General features: G+C 43.5%; 1 protein-coding gene across 1 annotated transcript in view; it reads left to right on the top strand.

Moving 5' to 3' along the window:
- LOC101860682 overlaps positions 1-20304 on the top strand; it is a gene marked incomplete at its 3' end in the record, with an annotated part of 31753 nt that extends 11449 nt beyond the window's left edge. Inside the window, 7 exon segments of the mRNA XM_035971874.1 lie at positions 136-173; positions 4471-4587; positions 5899-6063; positions 8348-8523; positions 14006-14079; positions 19252-19396; positions 20105-20304. Of these exon segments, the coding sequence (XP_035827767.1) occupies positions 136-173; positions 4471-4587; positions 5899-6063; positions 8348-8523; positions 14006-14079; positions 19252-19396; positions 20105-20304 (915 nt within the window).
- Positions 20305-20513: the final 209 nt, after the last annotated feature.

Here is a 20513-nt window from a genome sequence, read left to right as displayed (position 1 = left end):
ATTATTATTATTATTATTATTATTATTATTATTATTATTATTATTATTATTATTAATATTGTGCACAGATCTAGATCTATGTGTGTCTTGTGCTTTCTTGTTTAACCGCCGTTTTCTGCCTTTTCCAATGTTCAGCAAACATGGTAGATAGAGGCCAGGAGATACTTCTTAAGGTAAGATTAAGATTACAGGAAAACATCAATATATGGGACAAGGGGTAGGTGTATTAAACCTTTATTAATATTTACGTTTAAACAAGAGTCTTGTCAGTAGAGACGTATTGGTTATTTCCACTTTATTTCTTTCTTTCTTGTTATTTTCATTGCTTTTTGCTCAAACGTGGACTCATTTTGTGGCTCTCTTTCACACAGGCGTCACTGCAAGTTCAGCTTGTTTCTAGCATTATTTTGTTGCCGATTGTCCTCAGTTTTACGCTGATTGTAAAAATGCCATCATTTTTAGGCTTTGGCAAATAAGTTTATGTAAAAGTTGAAAGTGGGTGGTTTGCAGGTGCTCTGGTGAGGTATGCTTCTTCTTTTCTTTCAAACATCTATCATCATTATCTCCTCTCCTTCTTTTTTTGTGTTTGTTACTCTCTTGTAACACCTCTAATCTTCGGCACTTACATGACTTTATTGAGTTGCAAGTGCCGTAAAACACTTACTAAAACAAACAAAAAGTTGGAATGAAATGTTAAAGTCGCCTGGATAAACATTATTACGGAGCACAGGCAATACATATATTCAGAAGAATAATTTAATGAAATATAAATACGAACTACTACCTTTTCAACTGCACAAAACTTTATTTGTTTGAAACAAGAGTAGGATGATTTTCCATACTGTAACTTGACGAAGGCTCCGTCCCCTACCTCGTGCTTAACCCTATCCGTACGTCGTGTTTTACTATCGTATCCATACGACGTGGGGAACTCTGAACCACCACTTTTCAAAGAGGAAATTTACTCGATAATCCGATCCATACGCTTTGCAGAGCAGTCTGTCAAAATGTTTTTTTGAGAAATACTGAAAGTTTCAAAGAGATCTTCGCCAAAGAAGTATTCTAAAATGTGAAGAATACAACCTCGGGGGGACCCCATGGCGTACGGATAGGGTTAACTGTTCGTGACTGACGTTGGCTTGGTCCTCACTGGAGCCCCACTTTCTCGTGACTGGCGTTTCTCGTGGAAGAAAACTCGTGATTAACCTCCCCTTATCAGCAGGGTTGCCAGAAAGGTTTTTAATGTAAAAAATCTGTAACAAACATATAACTAAGGCACTGCATCAACTCAGTCAGTCGGCAAGATATCTGGCTTCGCTAAATAATATGAGCCCAATAACCAAAAGGCTGGCAAGCGCCCATATGGCTTGTCTTGTAAGGATTCTTAGTACTACATGAAAGGTCTGACGCGGTCTGAGGACTGACGAGCAGTGTTTTTTTTAAAAATGTACGTTTACAAGGTCTTTGGCACAGAATAATAATAATAATAATAATAATAATAATAATAATAATAATAATAATAATAATAATAATAATAATATAGCCTAGTTCTTGATCTGTTAGAATTTTTCAATTTGAATTTACTTAACGTTCAGCTGGAGCTGTACATCATGCTCTTCGTTTTACCCTGCACCGGGCAGGTCTTGGTGAGTCGAGACTGACCACAATTAGTTTCTAGTTCTAGTCTCCTAGCAAAAGTAAAGATGGATATCAGTACTATTCCGTTATACCGCCAAACCTTCATGCCCGTCCCAAGGTATGCAGTATAACGAGGTTTGACTGAATACTCCGGGAAGTGATGGCTATTTAAATCTCCAGGTTTTGATCATTTCTCTCCATACAATCTTTAATACATGTACATGTACACAACTGGAAGTTTTGAATGACTCATTCATATTTTTGAGTCGACTCTTTGGACGTCCTGTTCAACATTGAGTTTCAACTGTTCGATTGTTTGTGGCTTGTTTCCATAGACTCTGTCCAACAAAAATCCCATTGGTAACAATTCAAAGGGCTCTATTTTTTTTGGTTGGGTTGGGGGGGGGGGGTCTGTAGTGGACATTCCTTTGTAAACTTCCGCTTTTAGGTGGTCCCCAACCCTTTCTTGTAACCGCACAAAGGTTTCTTTAAAAACATTTTTTTGACATTTGGGAAGTGGCCTCACCCCACTGGGACCAGGTGTCTACAACATAACACATTCCCCTCTCCTAACGTTTCCACAACTTTCTTAGCATGGTGACATAATATATCCTTTTGATGTGAATGGCGTGGTCTTTACAGTCTTTATCTTTAAACAAGAATGTGTCGATCACGCCCTCATACTTGTAGCTGAACTTTTACGTTTTACCTAATTTTGGTTGAAATTCTAAGACACCTGTACTATCATTATTATAATGTGTGTGTGTGTGTGTGTGTGTGTGTGTGTGTGTGTGTGTGTGTGTGTGTGTGTGTGTACGCGTGTGTGTGTGTATCCGTATCCACAATATTCAGCGCAAACAAACCAGATTAAAAGCGTTGGGATGTGGTATATTAAATGAACGTTTGAAGGAAGCTTATTATTCTTACTGCTCCCTACTTGCCTAGCTCAACCAAGGATGTACGGGGTATAACATGAAGCAGGGAGATTGAGATACTCTGTAAAATATACGTCAACATATTATATAGGAATCGAACCCCGGATTCTTGAGCGGAACACAAAACCAAATCGGAATGTTTGTTTTTTGCATGTTTGTCTGTCTTTTAAATACAGTTAGATCACTTTGGGTGGTTGGCTGCTGTTCTGGTATGGTTTGCTCATTCTTTCCTATTAAATATTTATTATCCTTATCTCTCCTTCTCAAGGGGCTCTCGTGGCCTAGAGGTTAAAGTGTTCAACTCTCATTCAAAGGTCCCGGGTTCGAATCCGGGTAGCGACGGGAACATTTTCTAGTCTAAAATTGTCTCCTTTCACCCCCTTTCCTGCTCTCTAGCAATTTTCTATCGTCTACTTTTGTCTCCACTTTCAGCCCCCACCCGTCACCTCCTTTGCTCCCTCCTCTGGGCTCCTGACTTTTTCTGCAGCCTTTCTACTGCTAGTGCTACTCCTTGGCTCCTTCTTACTGCTGTCTTTCTTCAGCCACACCCCTGATCTTCTGGTAAGAAAGATCTAGACCTATCTTTCTGGAAAAAGGGCGAAAAATCTCGGAGGTCCGGGGTGCAAGTTGCGCACGTTAAAGATCCATTGGCGGTCTAAAATCCATAAGAGTAGGCTTCAGCCGCCACCTGGGCAAAATTCAAAATTTCCTACTAACTGAAAAATGTTTAACATGTGCGCGGGCTTATAATATATGCAGTTGCAAGCGCCGTAAAACATTCACCCCAAAAAACTCCAACCAAACAACCAACGAAACCTTCCCTTCTCATTTTCTTTGCATTATTGTATAAAGATCTCTTATAAGCAGGGGCGGCTCGTGGGTCTAAAAAGTGGACGTGCACAATTAAGCTATCTTAGGCTGAAGATAATCAAGGGCAGAGTAAACGGGATGGTGTATAATTTTAGGATCTATGGGTTGGTGAAGGAAGACCTTGTGCTTTTATTTTCATTATTTTTTATTGTGGCTTTGACTTCTGTTTGTTAGCTAAACGTAAATTTCATTCACCCTGCATCAGAACTGAACACTCAAGTAAAACTAATACCTTTCACCACTCCACTACCAAACCGTTCAAAAGCACAACTCATAGGACGGCGACTTAAGTATGTCACGTTCACCTTCCTCAGATTTACTGTCACAGAGTCACTTAAAATAGCGACAAGACTATGAACCAGACACAATTCACTTGAGCACTCCGCTGGATTGCTCCGAGGCCCACATAATTTTGACATGGAATAGTGCACAGTCTATGGCGTTTATTTTTAGATTGCCTACTGTGGGCTATGTTTCGGCGCTATTCGGCAGGAGCACATTTGAGATGTGCCGTCTTATTAATATTAATGTACCGCCAAACTCTCTACAAGTGTCGTCATCGCTTGGGTTATCCCAAAGAGCGATTTATAAGGTCAGGTTTCCACTGTTGACTATCCTGTTATGTTTAGATGCAGTGCATGAACTTAGGCATGGCATAGTAGAATATGTTTTACGGCGCTAAAGAACAGAAATGACATTTACGGCGCCAGCGAGGGCCTTGTTTTGATATAATATTTGGCTAGTATTTGTTTCTGGCGTCTTTTATTTTATTATTGTGAGTGCTTTTTTACGTCATAGAACATTAAAACATTTTGCGTGGCACTGCACGACCGTGCTCTTTGGACGAACCGCGCCTGCTTATAAGACTTCAAACCACAACACTAACCTATTTTGGTGCCGTAAAACCTTTACTAAATCTAAGTAATTATATTTGTGACTATACATCATTATTTGACACTTACATTATCAAATTGTGTCGATAATGCGTAAAACGCATTATCAATCACCTAAATGTTTTTCCCCATAGATGGAGCCCTACTCGGAGACTGGTCCATGTGCCGGTGTTAAGTTAAGATGGAGATTTTATCGTATCGATCCTCTCTTCACGTCCGAGACTTGTGAGGGGCCAACCTTAATCCGAAGAGTAGGTTTTAGCTTAAACACTTAGCTTAGTTGATTGTTTGTTTATATTATGTATGTATTGTTTGCTTAATTAATTAAGAAAATAACATCACAAGCACACTACCACGGTCATTCCACGTAACAAAGAAGTTATAGAGAGAGACAGAGACAACCGAGGGAAAGACAAGATCAGTTCTCACACTACATGGCAAAGGGATACGATACTAAAGACCAGTGTTTTATTAGTATGACATCACATCCTGGGATATAATATCTATTAGTATTAGATCTACTCCATCAAAAAAGAAAGCCGCTGGTAATCTTGTAAAACAAGTTGTACATGTATTTATTAAGCCAACATTGCCTTTGTTTGTGTACTAGCTTTGCAGTTATTCTAAATGTCATCTTCTTCCCTAGCCTAGTTCACCTAATAATAAAAATCATTTTGTGGACTAGAGCTTTAATCTTTGAAATAGACATCTTTGCAAAATCTACGCAATACACACACACACACACACGCGCGCGCGCGCGCACGCACACACACACACACACACACACACACACACACACACGCACACGCACACACACACACACACACACACACACACACACACACACACACACAACGGACAGCTCTGATGGTGCATAATTTAGATGCTGTATTAGAGATTCTATTCTTTCGTTTCAATTTCTCTTACTGTACGTGCCCCACCCTTGACGTTTTCATTATAATTATATTTAAACATTTATAGTGTAGTCAAATGTTCGATGCGTTGTGAAGTCACATGACACGCCTTGCTTTTGGCTGCTTCTCTTGAAATCTGAGAGCTTTATTCATACCTGTACTGCTTTTTCGACAAAAAGAAAAATGCCATTATAATTGTATTTTTGAGTGGTGTTTTTTTTTTGGGGGGGGGGGAAGGGGGGGGAGATTGTGTGGTTTGCTCCTTATTTTCTATCAAACACGTATCGTCCTTTTCTCTCCTCCTTTTTGTTTTTGTTACTCTCTTGTAACAGCCTTAATCTTTGGCACCTATGTGGCCGTATTGTGATGTAAGAGCCGTAAAGCGCAAGCCCAACTAAAACTAAATTTTTGTTTGCTTCATTGAATTTTCTTTTCTATTGTCTGTGCTACCGCTACAAAGAACTCTTGTTCGGGACTAGTAAAATCAACAAAGATCGGGAAGGAATGAAGGCTATTTGGCAGTTACAATTACAGCTGCCTTAATCGGTGCCACTGTTTCCACTGCTGCTAAAACAACTAACATTAATTTTTTTTTACTGCCTCTAACAAAGAGTTGACCTCCGACCTAAAATGCCTCTTGTTCCCCAGTTCGTGATGTCCATGTACATGGGCCAGAGGACCTTTATTCCAGCGAACGTGTACTTGAACCAGAAAACCGTGCTGCTGCCTGCCAACGCTATGCCACCCTCAAATATGATGATAACTGTACAGTGGACGTTCGCCAAATATCAACTTTACTCTTATTTTTCACGGGTGAGCCCGTGGTTAGGTAGAGGTATCTCTGATGCTGAGTGGGTAGTCAGGGGTGAGAGGATGGTCCATAGGGGGGGGGGGGGGCAGATAGTCATCAGTGAGCGAATAGTCAGGTATGAACGGAGAGTTCAGGATGAGCGGAAAGTCGGGACTGAGAGGATGGTGCGTATAGTCGGGGGGGGGGGGGGGGGGGGGGAGGTAAGAGGATGATCGGGGGTGAGTGTATAGTCGTGGGGTGAGAGGATTGTGGGGCTGGGATGATAGTTTGATAGTTTGGGGGAGGGGGTGGTAAACGGGCCGTTTGATTTAGCTCTGCTGCTCTTAGAGGTGAGCATGTGTTTGGAGGTGAACGGCTGGTCAGAGGTAGTAAAAATGAGGGCAATGATGAGTGGGTGGTCGGTGAGAGCAGGTGGGAGGTCATAGGTGAGCGGGAGGAGGAAGGTAGAATTTGGTAGAAAATGGGAGGTACCAGATAAATGGAAGGATGGAGGTGAGAGGAGAGTTGGAGGTTTAAGCCCTTATCAACAAAATTAAGTTATTTAAGAGGTGGGACCTCCGAATTTAAGCCCTGTCTCCGATAGCACCGAGTCAAACAGGATAAGAGCCTTGGAACCTCCAGAAAACAAACCGAGTTCAAGAACGGTTAGTCTGGGATTCGAACTAGCGCCATCTGCCCCGAAGTCTGGCATGATACCAACTGATCTAAGGGGGCGCCCTCGGAGGTGAGCTAGTGGTCGGAGGTATAAGGTGATGAAAGAGGTGAGTGGATGAACAGATATGAGAGGGTGGTTAGAGATATAAAAGGTGAGGTCAACACTTTATAGCTTGTTCACTGTCGTTTACCTGTTTAGAAATCTGTCTCATTTACCAATTTACAAATGAGGATGAAAATTTGCAAGGTGTTCCTGTGGGCCAGGGACCAAATAAACATTTTCTTTTTTAAAACCTTGATCCAGTAACAAAAAAATTTCTCTCTTCGGGCCGTATGGCTATGGGTGCATACACAGGATCACTGCAATAAATGATTTACAGTAACCTAGCCTACAATTTGCACACTTTGAGACAGCGACATCATCCTGCGCCCCGCATTTCAATGTAAGCATGTAGGCCTATATTTCATCCCAGGACTGTCTTGGCATCTCCACGTGAGTTTCGAAAATCACTCATCCATCTTTTGAACCGTGTTTCATTGGTCTGCATAAATACAGTGTGGTGTTGATCAAATTAGGTCAACTTCATGATGTTTTAGGTGTATTCTGTAAATCCTTAATATTGTTGTGTTTTTTTCCCTCGTTAGACGTATAAGAAAACATGTCGGAATCTTACATGTATCCGGTAGTTTGCATGGACCTTCGTCGGTGGACTTTTTGATTCTGTTAGTCATCCAACTTTTTGGAATCGTATGCAAGGACTTGAGAAGATTATGCAGAGCAATTTGTTATCTTCTTTAGATCGCGGTCAGACGAATGTGAACAAGCTACAAACCTTTTTTTTATATGTTCCTCCAGCTGTAATGTAGTCTTTATCATAATAATATTTACTCAAACACATTTACAACATAACAAAACCACCTTTCTATCTTTCTATAATCTCTAATAAGACAACGTCTCAATATACATGTAATTTTCATCGCAATCAGCATCAAGCCGGAGTCTATGGTTTAACGGTTGGGCTCTTTGACGCTGTGCACAGAAGACGTTAGTTCAATTTTCGGTTGTCCCGACAGGCAAGGTTGAAGGAACACGCCTCCTTGATGACAAAATAGTGTCGATAAGGGCGTAAAACATTAACTGTTCGTCAACAATAAATCGTCTGGACCCATAAAACAGAACATAACTTACGAAACCTGCCGAATGCCTTACGTATATGTATTCTAAATCTTTACATTAAGTTACTCAACGAATGGGGCCAGATACGACGATTACGTGTATTAAGTGCCTTAAAATTATGTATGTGTGTGTGTGTGTGTATGTGTGTGTGTGTGTGTGTGTGTATGTGTGTGTGTGTGTGTGTGTGTGTGTGAGTGTGTGTGTTTATGATTGTAAATATGTGTATGTGTGTGTTTGGTGTGTGAGTGAGTGTGTGTATCTGTGTGTGTGTAAGCGTGTTGTGTGTGTATATGTGTGTGTGTGTGTATGTTTGTGTTGTGTGTGTATGTGCGTTTGTGTGTATGTGTATTTATACGTGTGTGCGTGAGTGGAGACAGAAAAAAGGGGGTTGGGGGTTGGGATTATCAAGCCTTACACAATGTCAGTACATTAATACTCTCTGTAACCTCTTGCAGACAATTGTGAAGTTCAGAGCACTCACGAATTCGGCCCAAGTAATTCGCATGAGCGGATTTCCAATCGTCGATACGCTCCAGTGGCCAACCGGAGCTGACATTCAGCTGGATTATTCAGAAAGTGAGAATACCGATTTTACACCCGAATCATGCTCCCGCCTTCCAAACCAGCTGACGTGAGTACACAGAGCGGGCACTAGACAAAATAAATAACTTGTTACAACTTGACAAGATAAGATACGATAAGATAAGATAAGATAAGATAAGATAAGATAAGATAAGATAAATCGTTGTTGTCCAGATACAGGCACATTGGTTATGTGTTGTTCCGTGACATCAAGCCACCATACTCGAAATATCAACTCTTTATTGGTTTTACATGGTAGCTTCTGAAAACAACCATTTCGCATATCACTGAATTCGAAAGCGTCGCTCTCTAAAACTTTATGCAGGCATTGTCACATGATTATAATTTTTATGAAATGACAATCTATGAGACGGTTTATTGTACCGACCCAGGATCCTAGTCATGCCACCATTTTATATTCAAGGACATTTTACGAACAAAGGCGGCATGATATACACAACCAAATCGTCAGAAACCTATCCAATGGTACAAAACGGGCCATCAAATAGTACAAACAAAATTGCTGCGAGAAACAGTGCCCGTCAGTTATGAGCCCGATCTTTTGCTGGTCGTATGCGAAGACTTTCTGACCGGTCACGAAGTCTCCACCCTCTCCCGTGGTGGGTTGGGGTTATGATAATGAGACTCACTATCCCTTCTACATGACATACAATCCTTTCAATGATGAGATGTCTCCCATAGAACTCAACCCTCTGGGATCTTCTTTGGTGTATCTTCCCTTTCTCCTTCCTTCTCACTTCCATTTATCTTTTCTTCCACCACTGATCTTATGTGTTGTAAAACTAGAAGTGGTCCATCCCACAGAGTGGCCGCCTTGTCGACCGTGAAAAGCAACCCGTGTCTCTTTAGTTTTCTCCTTTTTAGAGCACAAAGACCCTTGATTGGGCGGGAGCCTGCTGGGGGTTTGAGGGAGAAGGGATGTATACCTTCCTTTCCATGGAGAGACCGAGACGGGGAATCGGAATCCTTTTAAAAATCCACGAAGATATGGTATAGATTTTGTTGGTGTTGGAGGTACCTCTCGCACAGTATCCTGAGGTTGAACATCTGTTCTGTTGTGCTGCACCCTGCTCTAAAGACTGCCTGCTCTTCGGCAATGATCTTCCCTGCGAGTGGTTTCAATCTGTTCAGCATTGTCTTCAACATAACCGTACTGGGGTGGCTTATTAGACTGATGGTGCGGTAGTTCTGACATAGTTGCAGGTTACCTTTCTTGGGGAGTGTAATCACTAGTGATTGTGTCCATGGTGTTGGCCACTTTCCTGTCTGCCAGATCTTGTTGCAGATGACAGTCAGAGCGCTTATCATGCCCTTTCCCCTGCCTGTATTAATTCTCCTGGGATGTTGTCAACTCCTGTTGATTTCCCCTTCTTCAGTGCTTTAATACCCCCAGTGGGTCGGGGGGATATAAATAGACCCACTGCTTCGTCTGCAGAAGGTGAAACCCCTTCAAAGGCGAGGTGTCGCACACGGACCCCAGTTCTCTGAGATCCGGATGCGACACCTACTTTGGTGTAGCGTCCTCTTCTCCTTCCTTCTTTCTTTCTTCTTCTATCTTTCCTACCACCGCTGATCTCATGTGCAGCAAAAAGAGAGGTCACCCATCCCACAGAGTGGGCGCCTCGTTGACCGTGAGGTGCGACCCGTGCGGAGGGAAACCGGGTACTTGGCGGTTGAGGTGAGATCAGTCCATGGACTGTCCCTCGCCAACACACCTCTTTGGCCCAGGTTTTCCTCTTAGACTGGAGGGTGGCACGGCCCATGCCACTCAATCGGTTGAGAGCTGAAACCCCATCAAGCAAGCCCTGGGTCAATCTTGACGGGAGGGTCTTGTACTTTCTCGTTGAGAGTATAGCTCCGGGGTAGCCCTAGCACAGCTCTGGTCATCCGAGCTATGTGTCCCCTTGTTGGGCTCCGTGGCGGGTGGGGAGCCCCGGAGTCGAACCAACATCACACATCATATGGATTCCAAACAAACAAAAGACCTTTCCCCAGCTCCCAACGTAAAGAAGTCTCGTTTCGTGGAAGCGGGTGCGGCCGCCGGACCGAGCAAACTATCAACCACCACAGGTAAAAGGACCTTACCGACGCCTCCTTTCTCCCTTCTCCCGGGGAGCTTCTGAGGCAACCGTACTTGACCATCTGCAGCACCGATGTGCAGAAGAAAATTACAGATCTTAACCTGTTTAAGACAGGAGAAGCACTAAGACAAGTTCTGGGGTACATTCCAACGAATTTTCAGAAACTGTCCTCTGGTGCTCTCCTCGTCAAATGCTCATCGGAAAAAGAACTGGCCAAAGTGGAAAAAATCACGACCTTGGGCGGTGTTCCTTGTGTATCCGAGCAATCGACAAGCGAATCTCGATAAAGTCAAAGAAGGTCCTTTCTACCCCTGTGGTACCCACCTTTGAGGTGCCTCTTTCTAACCGCTATGGGGCTCTAGGGGAGGATGGGGAGGACTCTTCCTCCACTCCCTCTTCTACCCCTCACCCCTCTTCTATCACTTTTTCTTCTTCTTCTTCTTCTTCTGTTTCTTCTTCTTCCACCCCACAGACCATTCCTCTGATGGAGTGTGGGGTGAATTCTCCCCCCCCTTCCCAGCCCTCTCCGTCTGCCCCACCTCCCCCTACCCCTCCAGCAGACAAACCCCTGCCTATGGAGGAAGACATCTCCGACCCCCCTCCCCGGCCTGACCCCGGGAAGGGCGGAGTCTGTCACTCCTCCAAATCCCCCACTAGACCGCCGTCCAATCCAGGACGGCAACCTAGAAAACACTCTGCCTCCCCCGCAAGGAGGAATCAGAGTGTTTCTTCGAAGCCGGGGCCTTTGAGCTCCAAATTAAAAAGTAAAAATTCATAATGGCGGTCCTGCAATGGAATGCCGGCGGAATCCGACCTTCCATTGCAGAATTGCAACATTTACAGGCCACACTGTGCCCACGGGTGGCCTGTATTCAAGAAACAAAATTCGCCCCGGCTTCAACCATAGACTTAAGAGGAAACGAGCAGGTAGACGACCTGGCGAAGAAAGCTTCATCCCTTCTGCTTGGATCAACGACAAACACTCTCCCACAGACTGACTTTAGAAATAGAGTCAAAAGGTACACCTCCAGTCTGTAGGAGAGCCACTGGGAAAACCAGAAAAATAATAAACTATATGAAATAAAACCCAAACTAGAACAGCGAAATCCGTCGGACCTCTCCAGGAGAGACAAAGTCATTTTTACTCGATTGCGCATCGGACACACGGCCCTGACCCACAAATACCTCCTACAGGGAGATGAGAAGCCGTTCTGTGTCGGATGCGACACAGATTTTACCATTAGACACATTTTAACAGAATGTCTGGACTTTGGAGAGATCTGAAGGAAATATTACAAATGCAAGAAATTGCAGGATATTTTTTCCGTCGTTGTTCCCAGCAGAATTTTAAATTTTATGAAGGCCATTTGCCTTTATGGCGAGTTGTAGAGTGAATTTGATATTATTTAAAATTTTTATTGTTACTGAAAAGAGTTGTTTTAAATCACAAATGTATTTACACCGAATTTAAATATTTTAACTTTTTAGCATTTTAAAGTAAATTAGTTAACCAGTCGTGAAGTGAACTTTTGCAAAAGTGAACAACTTGTGTTTCGCGCGCTCATATGACCTTAGCAGTTGCGAGCGCCGTAAAACCTTATACTATACATACATACAAATCCCTCGGACCTCTCCAGAAGAGACGAAGTCATTTTTACTCGATTGTGCATCGGACACACGGTCCTGACCCACAAATACCTCCTACAGGGAGATGAGAAGCCGTTCTGTGGCGCGACACAGATTTTACCATTCAAACTTGCCTGTTGTTACAATATTCTCTAATGCTTCTTTCCGCATTGTGTGTCCGAAGAAATCTGCCTGTCGCTTTCTTATATTCGTGATAAGTTATCTCCTATAATTTGCTTCAACCAAGACTTCTTCATTTGTTTTTCTAGCTCTCCACGTAGCATGCATCTTATGAACCACAATTCTGTCGCTACAATTGTTCTTTCCAGCTGTTTATTGATTGGCAAATGCGGCTTTAAATTTCGATGTAACATCTACCGTCTGATGATATAATGGTCCCCAAATATTTAAAATGTTGTACTTGCTTGAGGGTGGTATCATTGATTTTGATATTGCATATTTTACAATTAGACACATTTTTACCGAATGTCTAGACTTCGGAGAGGTCCGAAGGAAATACTTCAACTGCAAAATATTGCAAGATATTTTATCCGTCGTTGGTCCCAACAGAATCTTGGATTTTATTAAGGCCATTGGCCTTTATGGAAAATTGTAGTGTAGAACGAAATTGAATTATTAAATTTTTAAAATAAAAATTGTTTTAGATTGAAATAATACCAGAAATAAAACAGACAAACAGGAAGAACAGAAAACATCGTGCCTTTTGTTCAAGACCCTAAGGCTACATGTCCACTGAGATAGACACGGCCCGATTTTTCCGGGAGGGAAAAAACGGCTGGTCGTTTCCGTCTTGTTTTCCACACAGTTCGGAAAAGACACGTCTAGTCTGTTGGCCTACTTATTCTCAGAAAGTGCAAGCTATACCGCTGTCGTGACAGGCTGTATTCTTGGCACGGGGTTATAAATAGTCAAGAGATCACATGAACCCAACGCGGGAAAAAGAAATGTAAGGGTTTTAAAGGAAAATTAGTAAAATTTTTGATAAGCAATAAAACGCAGTTTGCGCGTAGATTTAGCTAATTTTGAGGCTCTGATTACGAAAATGACTTTAGATTTTTAATCAGAACTCAAAATTAGAATTTAATTTTAGCTCCGGCAGTGCCTATGGCTGATGAATCACCATCCGGCTAGGCTAAAATGCAGCAAGCGGCTTTCCAACCGCCACGCCTTTTGTCGGGTGTGTCGTGTCTGTTGACACAGCCAAACGGAATTTTCACTGATCTCTTAGGAAAAAAAAAGGTTGCTCGATTTCATCTTCCGGCTTTCCGAAAGACGGACGGAATCTGGTCGGTTGGTGTCTGTTCCAGTGGGCACGCACCCTAAAACTGTCTGAACCCCACTTTAATTATAATAATATACTGACCTGCAAAATAAACACGGCAATTTGATTGCTTCAAAAATGGAGACAAATTCTTATATGAGAAGTGTTCACTTTTACTTCTACCTTCAAAGAAGTTTTGTTTGAATTTTTTTCATTTAGTATGGGGTTTTACGGCGCTCACAACTGCATAAGGTTATATGAGCGCGCGAAACATAAGTTAGTTTTTCATTTGCAGTCCACTGCAAGGCTGGGCTCGGGTCATTTGATCTTAAAACGTTAAAAAAAAGTAAAGTTTTGTATAAATATTTATTATTTAATGACTGTTGCTGTACCCACGTGCTTCTTTTACTTGAACAATAAACACAACAACTTGAACAACACACTGTCTAAAATTGTATCATTCTCTGATCGATTTTTGATAGCTCAAGGTCTGTGCTTTTAAAGTCATGTTCTCTCCACAGTTTCCATATCTTCATGAGTATATCATTTCCTAGCCAAGGGTACTTATCGACGGAACTTCAACAATTTTCCAAAAGTAAGAGACCATAATGTATTTGATTTCCATATAATCCCGTGATCCCGATACCGTAAAGTATTGTTCCATTATGACCATTTCAATCACAAGGCTGTAAATTGAATGTGATATGAGATTTTTAAAAAGTGATAAAAGTAGTAGTACTACTAGAAGCACTACTACTATTACTGTTACTGCTGCAGCTGCTGCTACAACTACTATTACTACTACTACTACTACTACTACTACTACTACTACTACTACTACTACTACTATTGAAAATTATAATAATAACGGAGAAAATAAAAATAGTAACGGGTGGAAATATACCGAATTGCAAAAGTTCTGTCACACCATCCTTAAAAGTAAAATAACTCATTTACTACTCAACATAGCCCAGAGAAATTTAGTACACGCGAACTGTATTCATTTTCTGCTTACATGACCTAAAAGGAATTGACAAATGTCTTTTTTAGGGGCCGTTCAAATATAATGTCGCACTCGGACCCCAACCCTCTGGGATTCGTGTGCGACACCCACTTTGGTGTATCTTCCTCTTCTCCTTCCTCCTTTCTTTCTTCTTCTATCTTTTCTCCCACCTCTGACCTCAAGTGCAGTAATACCCCCAGTGGGTCGGGGGGATATAAATAGACCCACTGCTTCGTCTGCAGAAGGTGCAACCCCATCAAAGACGGAGTGTCGCACACGGACCCCAACCCTCTGGGATTCGTGTGCGACACCCACTTTGGTGTATCTTCCTCTTCTCCTTCCTCCTTTCTTTCTTCTTCTATCTTTTCTTCCACCGCTGACCTCAGGTGCAGTAAAAAGAGGGGTCACCCATCCCACAGAGTGGGCGCCTCGTTGACCGTGAGGTGCGACCCGTGCGGAGGGAAACCGGGTACCTGGCGGTTGAGGTGAGATCAGTCCATGGACTGTCCCTCGTCAACACACCTCTTTGGCCCAGGTTTTCCTCTTAGACTGGAGGGTGGCACGGCCCATGCCACTCAATCGGTTGAGAGCTGAAACCCCATCAAGCCCTGGGTCAATCTTGACGGGAGGGTCTTGTATTTTCTCGTTGAGAGTATAGCTCCGGGGTAGCCCTAGCACAGCTCTGGTCATCCGAGCAATGTGTCCCCTTGTTGGGCTCCGTGGCGGGCGGGGAGCCCCGGAGTAGAATCAACCAAAAATTTCATATGGAATCCAAATCTAAAAAAGACCCTTCCCCAGCTCCCAACGTTAATAAAAAGTCTCGGCTCGCGGAAGCGGGTGCAGCTGCCGAGCCGAGCAAACTATCAACCACCACAGGTAAAAGGACCTTTACGGACGCCTCCTTTCTCCCTTCTCCCGGGGAGCTTCTGAGGCAACCGTACTTGACAATCTGCAGCACCAATGCGCAGAAGAAAATTACAGATCTTAACCTGTTTAAGACAGGAGAAGCACTAAGACAAGTTCTGGGGTACATTCCAACGAATGTTCAGAAACTGTCCTCTGGTGCTCTCCTCGTCAAATGCGCATCGGAAAAAGAACTGGCCAAAATGGAAAAAAAATCACGACCTTGGGCGGTGTTCCTTGTGTATCCGAGCGACACCAGAAGTTCAACCGATCGAAGGGCGTGGTCCGCAGCCATGAGCTGAAGGGCTGCTCCAACGAGGAAAGTGTGGCAAATTGCGAAGGTGTGGTCGAAGCCCGCCGGATTACTCTTCGGAGGGGGGAGACCACACTCGAAACGAACACGATCATTCTAACTTTCGATTCGTGTCGCCCTCCAGCCACCGTTCGGGCATCTTACTTGGTACTCGAAGTACGACCCTATGTGCCGAACCCTCTGCGCTGTTTCAAGTGTCAGAAGTTCGGCCATAGCCAGTCACGATGCCGTCACGCAGCCGTGTGTCCTCGCTTTGGCAAGACCGGGCATCCTGAGAAGGAATGCAAGGCTAGTCCTTGTTTCCCCAATTGCCACGGCCAGCACACAGCTTTCAGCAAGGAGTGCCCGAATTGGCTCCAAGAACGCGCAATACAAGAACACAAGGCGCGAAATGGCTGTTCCTTCAAGGAGGCCCGTAAGGCTGTCTGTCCGCCAGTCGTGACCCCGGTCCCTGGCCGGACATATGCGAAAGTACTCCGGCCTGTCATGAAGTCGATCAGTACCTCCACTGCCGACTTCCCACAGCCGGCAATCGACAAGCGAATCTCGATAAAGTCAAAGAAGGTCCTTTCTACCCCTGTGGTACCCACTTTTGAGATGCCTCTTTCTAACCGCTATGGGGCTCTAGGGGAGGATGGGGAGGACTCTTCCTCCACCCCCTCTTCTACCCCTCACCCCTCTTCTATCACTTTTTCTTCTTCTTCTTCTTCTGTTTCTTCTTCTTCCACCCCACAGCCCATCCCTCTGATGGAGTGTGGGGTGAACCCTCTCCCCCCCTTCCCAGCCCTCTCCGTCTGCCCCACCTCCCCCTACCCCTCCAGCAGACAAACCCCTGCCTATGGAGGAAGACATCTCCGACCCCCCTCCCCGGCCTGACCCCGGGAAGGGCGGAGTCTGTCACTCCTCCAAATCCCCCACTAGACCGCCGTCCAATCCAGGACGGCAACCTAGAAAACACTCTGCCTCCCCCGTAAGGAGGAGTCAGAGTGCTTCTTCGAAGCCGGGGCCTAAGTGCTCCAAATCAAAAAGTAAAAATTCATAATGGCGGTCCTGCAATGGAATGCCGGCGGAATCCGACCTTCCATTGCAGAATTGCAACATTTACAGGCCACACTGTGCCCACGGGTGGCCTGTATTCAAGAAACAAAATTCGCCCCGGCTTCAACCTTGGATTTAGGAGGATTTACTGCGTACCATCACATTCACACGGAGAACCAGATTGCTTCCGGTGGTACCACCATCTACACCGACAACCACACACTCCACAGACAAATACATCTTAAGACGACCCTCCAGGCAATTGCCGTACGGGTCACCCTGCACAGACCAATCACGATCTTCTCAGTTTACATCCCACCAAATTATCCCCTCAAAATAACCCAACTAAATGACTTAAAGTCTCAGCTCCCAAAACCCTTTATTTTACTAGGTGATTTCAATGCCCACAGCCCCCTTTGGGGAGACAAACCTATAGACCAGAAAGGTAAAATAATAGAAAACTTTTTATTTCAAAATAACATCCGTCTCTTAAATGATAAATCCCCAACTTACAGAAACAGAGCCACTTATGGCACTTCATCCCTTGACCTCACTTTTTGTACCCCTGAACTAGTCCCAGATCTTGAGTGGTCTGTGCTGGATGACCGTACGGACCATTTCCCAATTCTCCTCAAAAACAATAGCCTCCAAAACGACCAGATCCCAGAACGCTTCAACTTTAAAAAAGCCGACTGGGACGGGTTTGCCAATCAATGTTCCCAGATTCTTAATCCCAATTTCGACCACAACTACAATAAATTCCACGAAAAGCTCTTAGAAATATGCCACAATCACATTCCAAAAACAAAAACAAAACCCCGGAGGAACAAGATCTGGTAAAGAAAAAGAAGGCACCATAGAAAACAAGATCAAATATTTAAAGGCTCGAGCTGTGGCACGTAGATGCCTCAGGGAGAGCAAAAGACAAGATGCCTCAGGGAGAGCAAAAGACAATCATTCCAAAAATACATCTCCAAAATCAACAGCCAGACACCACTCAACCAAGTTTTCAAAATTGTTAAAAAATTCTTAGGTAGACGCACAGACACCATTCGATACGTCCAGAGGCCGGATGGAACAACACAAGTAGACATTGCAAACACAATAGCTACATCTCTAGCCAAAAACTCATCCCAAGCAAACTACAACACCACTTTTCAAAACTTCAAAACTAACAGAGAAAAACAACACCTAAACTTCCACTCAAACAACACTGAAACCTACAACGCAGACTTCACAATAGACGAACTAACATCGTGCATCTCGGACCTGGGCGATACAGCCCCAGGACCGGATGACATCCACAACCAAATCATTAGACACTTACCCCCAGAAACACTCACACTCCTACTATACATATACAACGACATGTGGCGGTCGCACTCCTTTCCGGAGTCTTGGCGTCTCGCCACTGTCATTCCAATACCCAAACCAAACAAGGACCACACACACCCATCCAATTACAGACCAATAGCACTAACGAGCTGTCTCTGCAAACTAATTGAAAAAATGATTCACAGGCGAATCATGTGGTTTCTGGAAACGACGGGCTCGCTGAGCGGTCTCCAGTGCGGATTCAGGAAAACTCGATCCACTCTGGATCACCTGGTCCGCCTGGAGACCTTTATACGCGAGACGTTCGCTGAAAGAGGCCACATGATTGCCATCTTTTTTGACCTAGAAAAAGCCTTCGACACAACCTGGAAGTACGGCATTCTTCGAGACCTGCACGCACTCGGCATACGCGGTCACCTCCCTGCCTTCGAAAATAAACACGAAGCGAGGCGACACATGTCCGCCATTTTTACAACACTGTTGAAGAGCACGTCTGACGCATCGCGCAGCTCTGCTGACAAAAAATCAGACGATACAGCTTCGCTGCTTTAGCACACGATAATGTATACATTCATTTGCACGGTGCGAGCCAGGCGAGCTACAGGTCAGACCTACAGAGCCACTCTGGGACCGGCCTTAGTGTGTATGCTTGTACATACATTATATGACATATATATGTACATATATATTTGTTTATATATATGCTATATATAAACTGTATATATATATGTTCTAATATATATATATATATATATATATATATATATATATATATATATATATATATATATGTATAATACATATGTGTGTGTCTGTCTATCTGTTTGTCTGACTGTTTGTCTGCGTGTGTGAGTTGGTGTCTGATATTATTATTATTTTTTCCTCTAGCAGCACAGTCTTTAGTTTACTTCTAGTTAATAATAATGTGACGTGCTGCCGTAATTTATGTATTTGCCGAGTCATATGTTATAAAATAAAAAAGACCTTTAAAACAAATAAGCTACTTTGAAATCTTTCTCCCCCCCCCCTCTCTCTCTCCCTCTCTCTCTCTCTCTCTCTCTCTCTCTCTCTCTCTCTCTCTCTCTCTCTCTCTCTCTCTCTCTCTCTCTCCCACTACGTCCTACCCCCACACCTCCTCATGCCTTCAACTCGGTATGATCCACCTTTCGGAAAAGCGGGAAAACTGGTGTTGCCAGGATCTATGCTGAGGCAGGTCAACCAGACCTTCACATTGAAATTGAAGATAATCAGCCCAACTTCTGAAGTCGTCATGCGAATCAATGTGATCAATTTACCTCAAATTCCAAAAATAATTCTTCGGTGAGTTATGCGGGTTTTTTTTTTACTTACTCCCTTTGTTCTTCATTCCTTCGCTCATATAAAACACTAATAATAACAGCACCAAACACACAAAGCACAAATTAGCTCAAAAACAGTAGCAGCAACAAAATAACAATGAAACAACAGCATCCAACAAATAAAGCGAGCGGGAGATAGAAAAGAGATATAAGGATGAAGAGAGAGAGAGAGAGAGAGAGAAAGAGAGAGAGAGAGACAGAGAGAGAGAGAGAGAGAGAGAGAGAGAGAGAGAGAGACAGACAGACAGACAGAGAGAGAGAGACAGAGAGAGAAAGAGGCAGACAGACAGACAGACAGACAGACAGACAGACAGACAGACAGACAGACAGACAGACAGACAGACAGACAGAAAGAGTAAAAAAAAAACAGAATTGGAAATTGGGGGAGGGGGGGGGGGCGAAAAAAGGACAACAGAGACCAACAAAGAGCTCTAGAGAGAGACCTTGTGTAAGAGCTCTCTTCTCTGCCTCTTTGCCCCAGAGGTTGTTGGAAGATGACGGGCAGTCAAGGTTGTTTTGCTCCTTTGTGCCTGTCAATCATCTGTTGTCCTTATCTCTGCATCGTGTTATACTGTATTAGTAACACCTCTCATCTTTGGCACTTATATGAACTATTTGTGTTGCAAATGCCGTAAAACTCTGACTAATACACAAAACACTAATACCCCAGGTGTTACCTCAACTGTGGCAGTGTGGCAGCATCTAGTGCAGCGATCATCTTCGTAGCGTTTTGCTCTGACTGCAGCCGGCCGGAGCATACGTTTACGACATGGACCGTATACGACGAGAATGGGGAGACTCTTGGGGTGTACAGCTCCCAGTATGCTGTACTACAAAACCTGCCCCCAAAAAGTTTGTGGGTTCTAAATGGTGAGTTATGATATAATATTAGCTCTTACCGCGTATGGAAGGTTATTCCACTTTGTTGAACCCAGACCATAATTTGTTTTCGTATTTCTCAGCGTCATAAACGTTCCAATAACTTCGCATCCATTTTAAGAGGTATTTGCTTAAAATAAACATCAAACTGAAAGGGAAATGCATGATTCTTGTTATTAACATGGGCGTTGATTTGAAAA

This window comes from Aplysia californica, unplaced genomic scaffold (assembly GCF_000002075.1).
Source record: "Aplysia californica isolate F4 #8 unplaced genomic scaffold, AplCal3.0 scaffold00525, whole genome shotgun sequence".
NCBI classification, from domain to species: Eukaryota; Metazoa; Mollusca; class Gastropoda; order Aplysiida; family Aplysiidae; genus Aplysia; species Aplysia californica.
The sequence above is the reverse complement of the archived record's forward strand: the minus strand, read 5'-3'. Positions and strand labels throughout refer to the sequence as shown.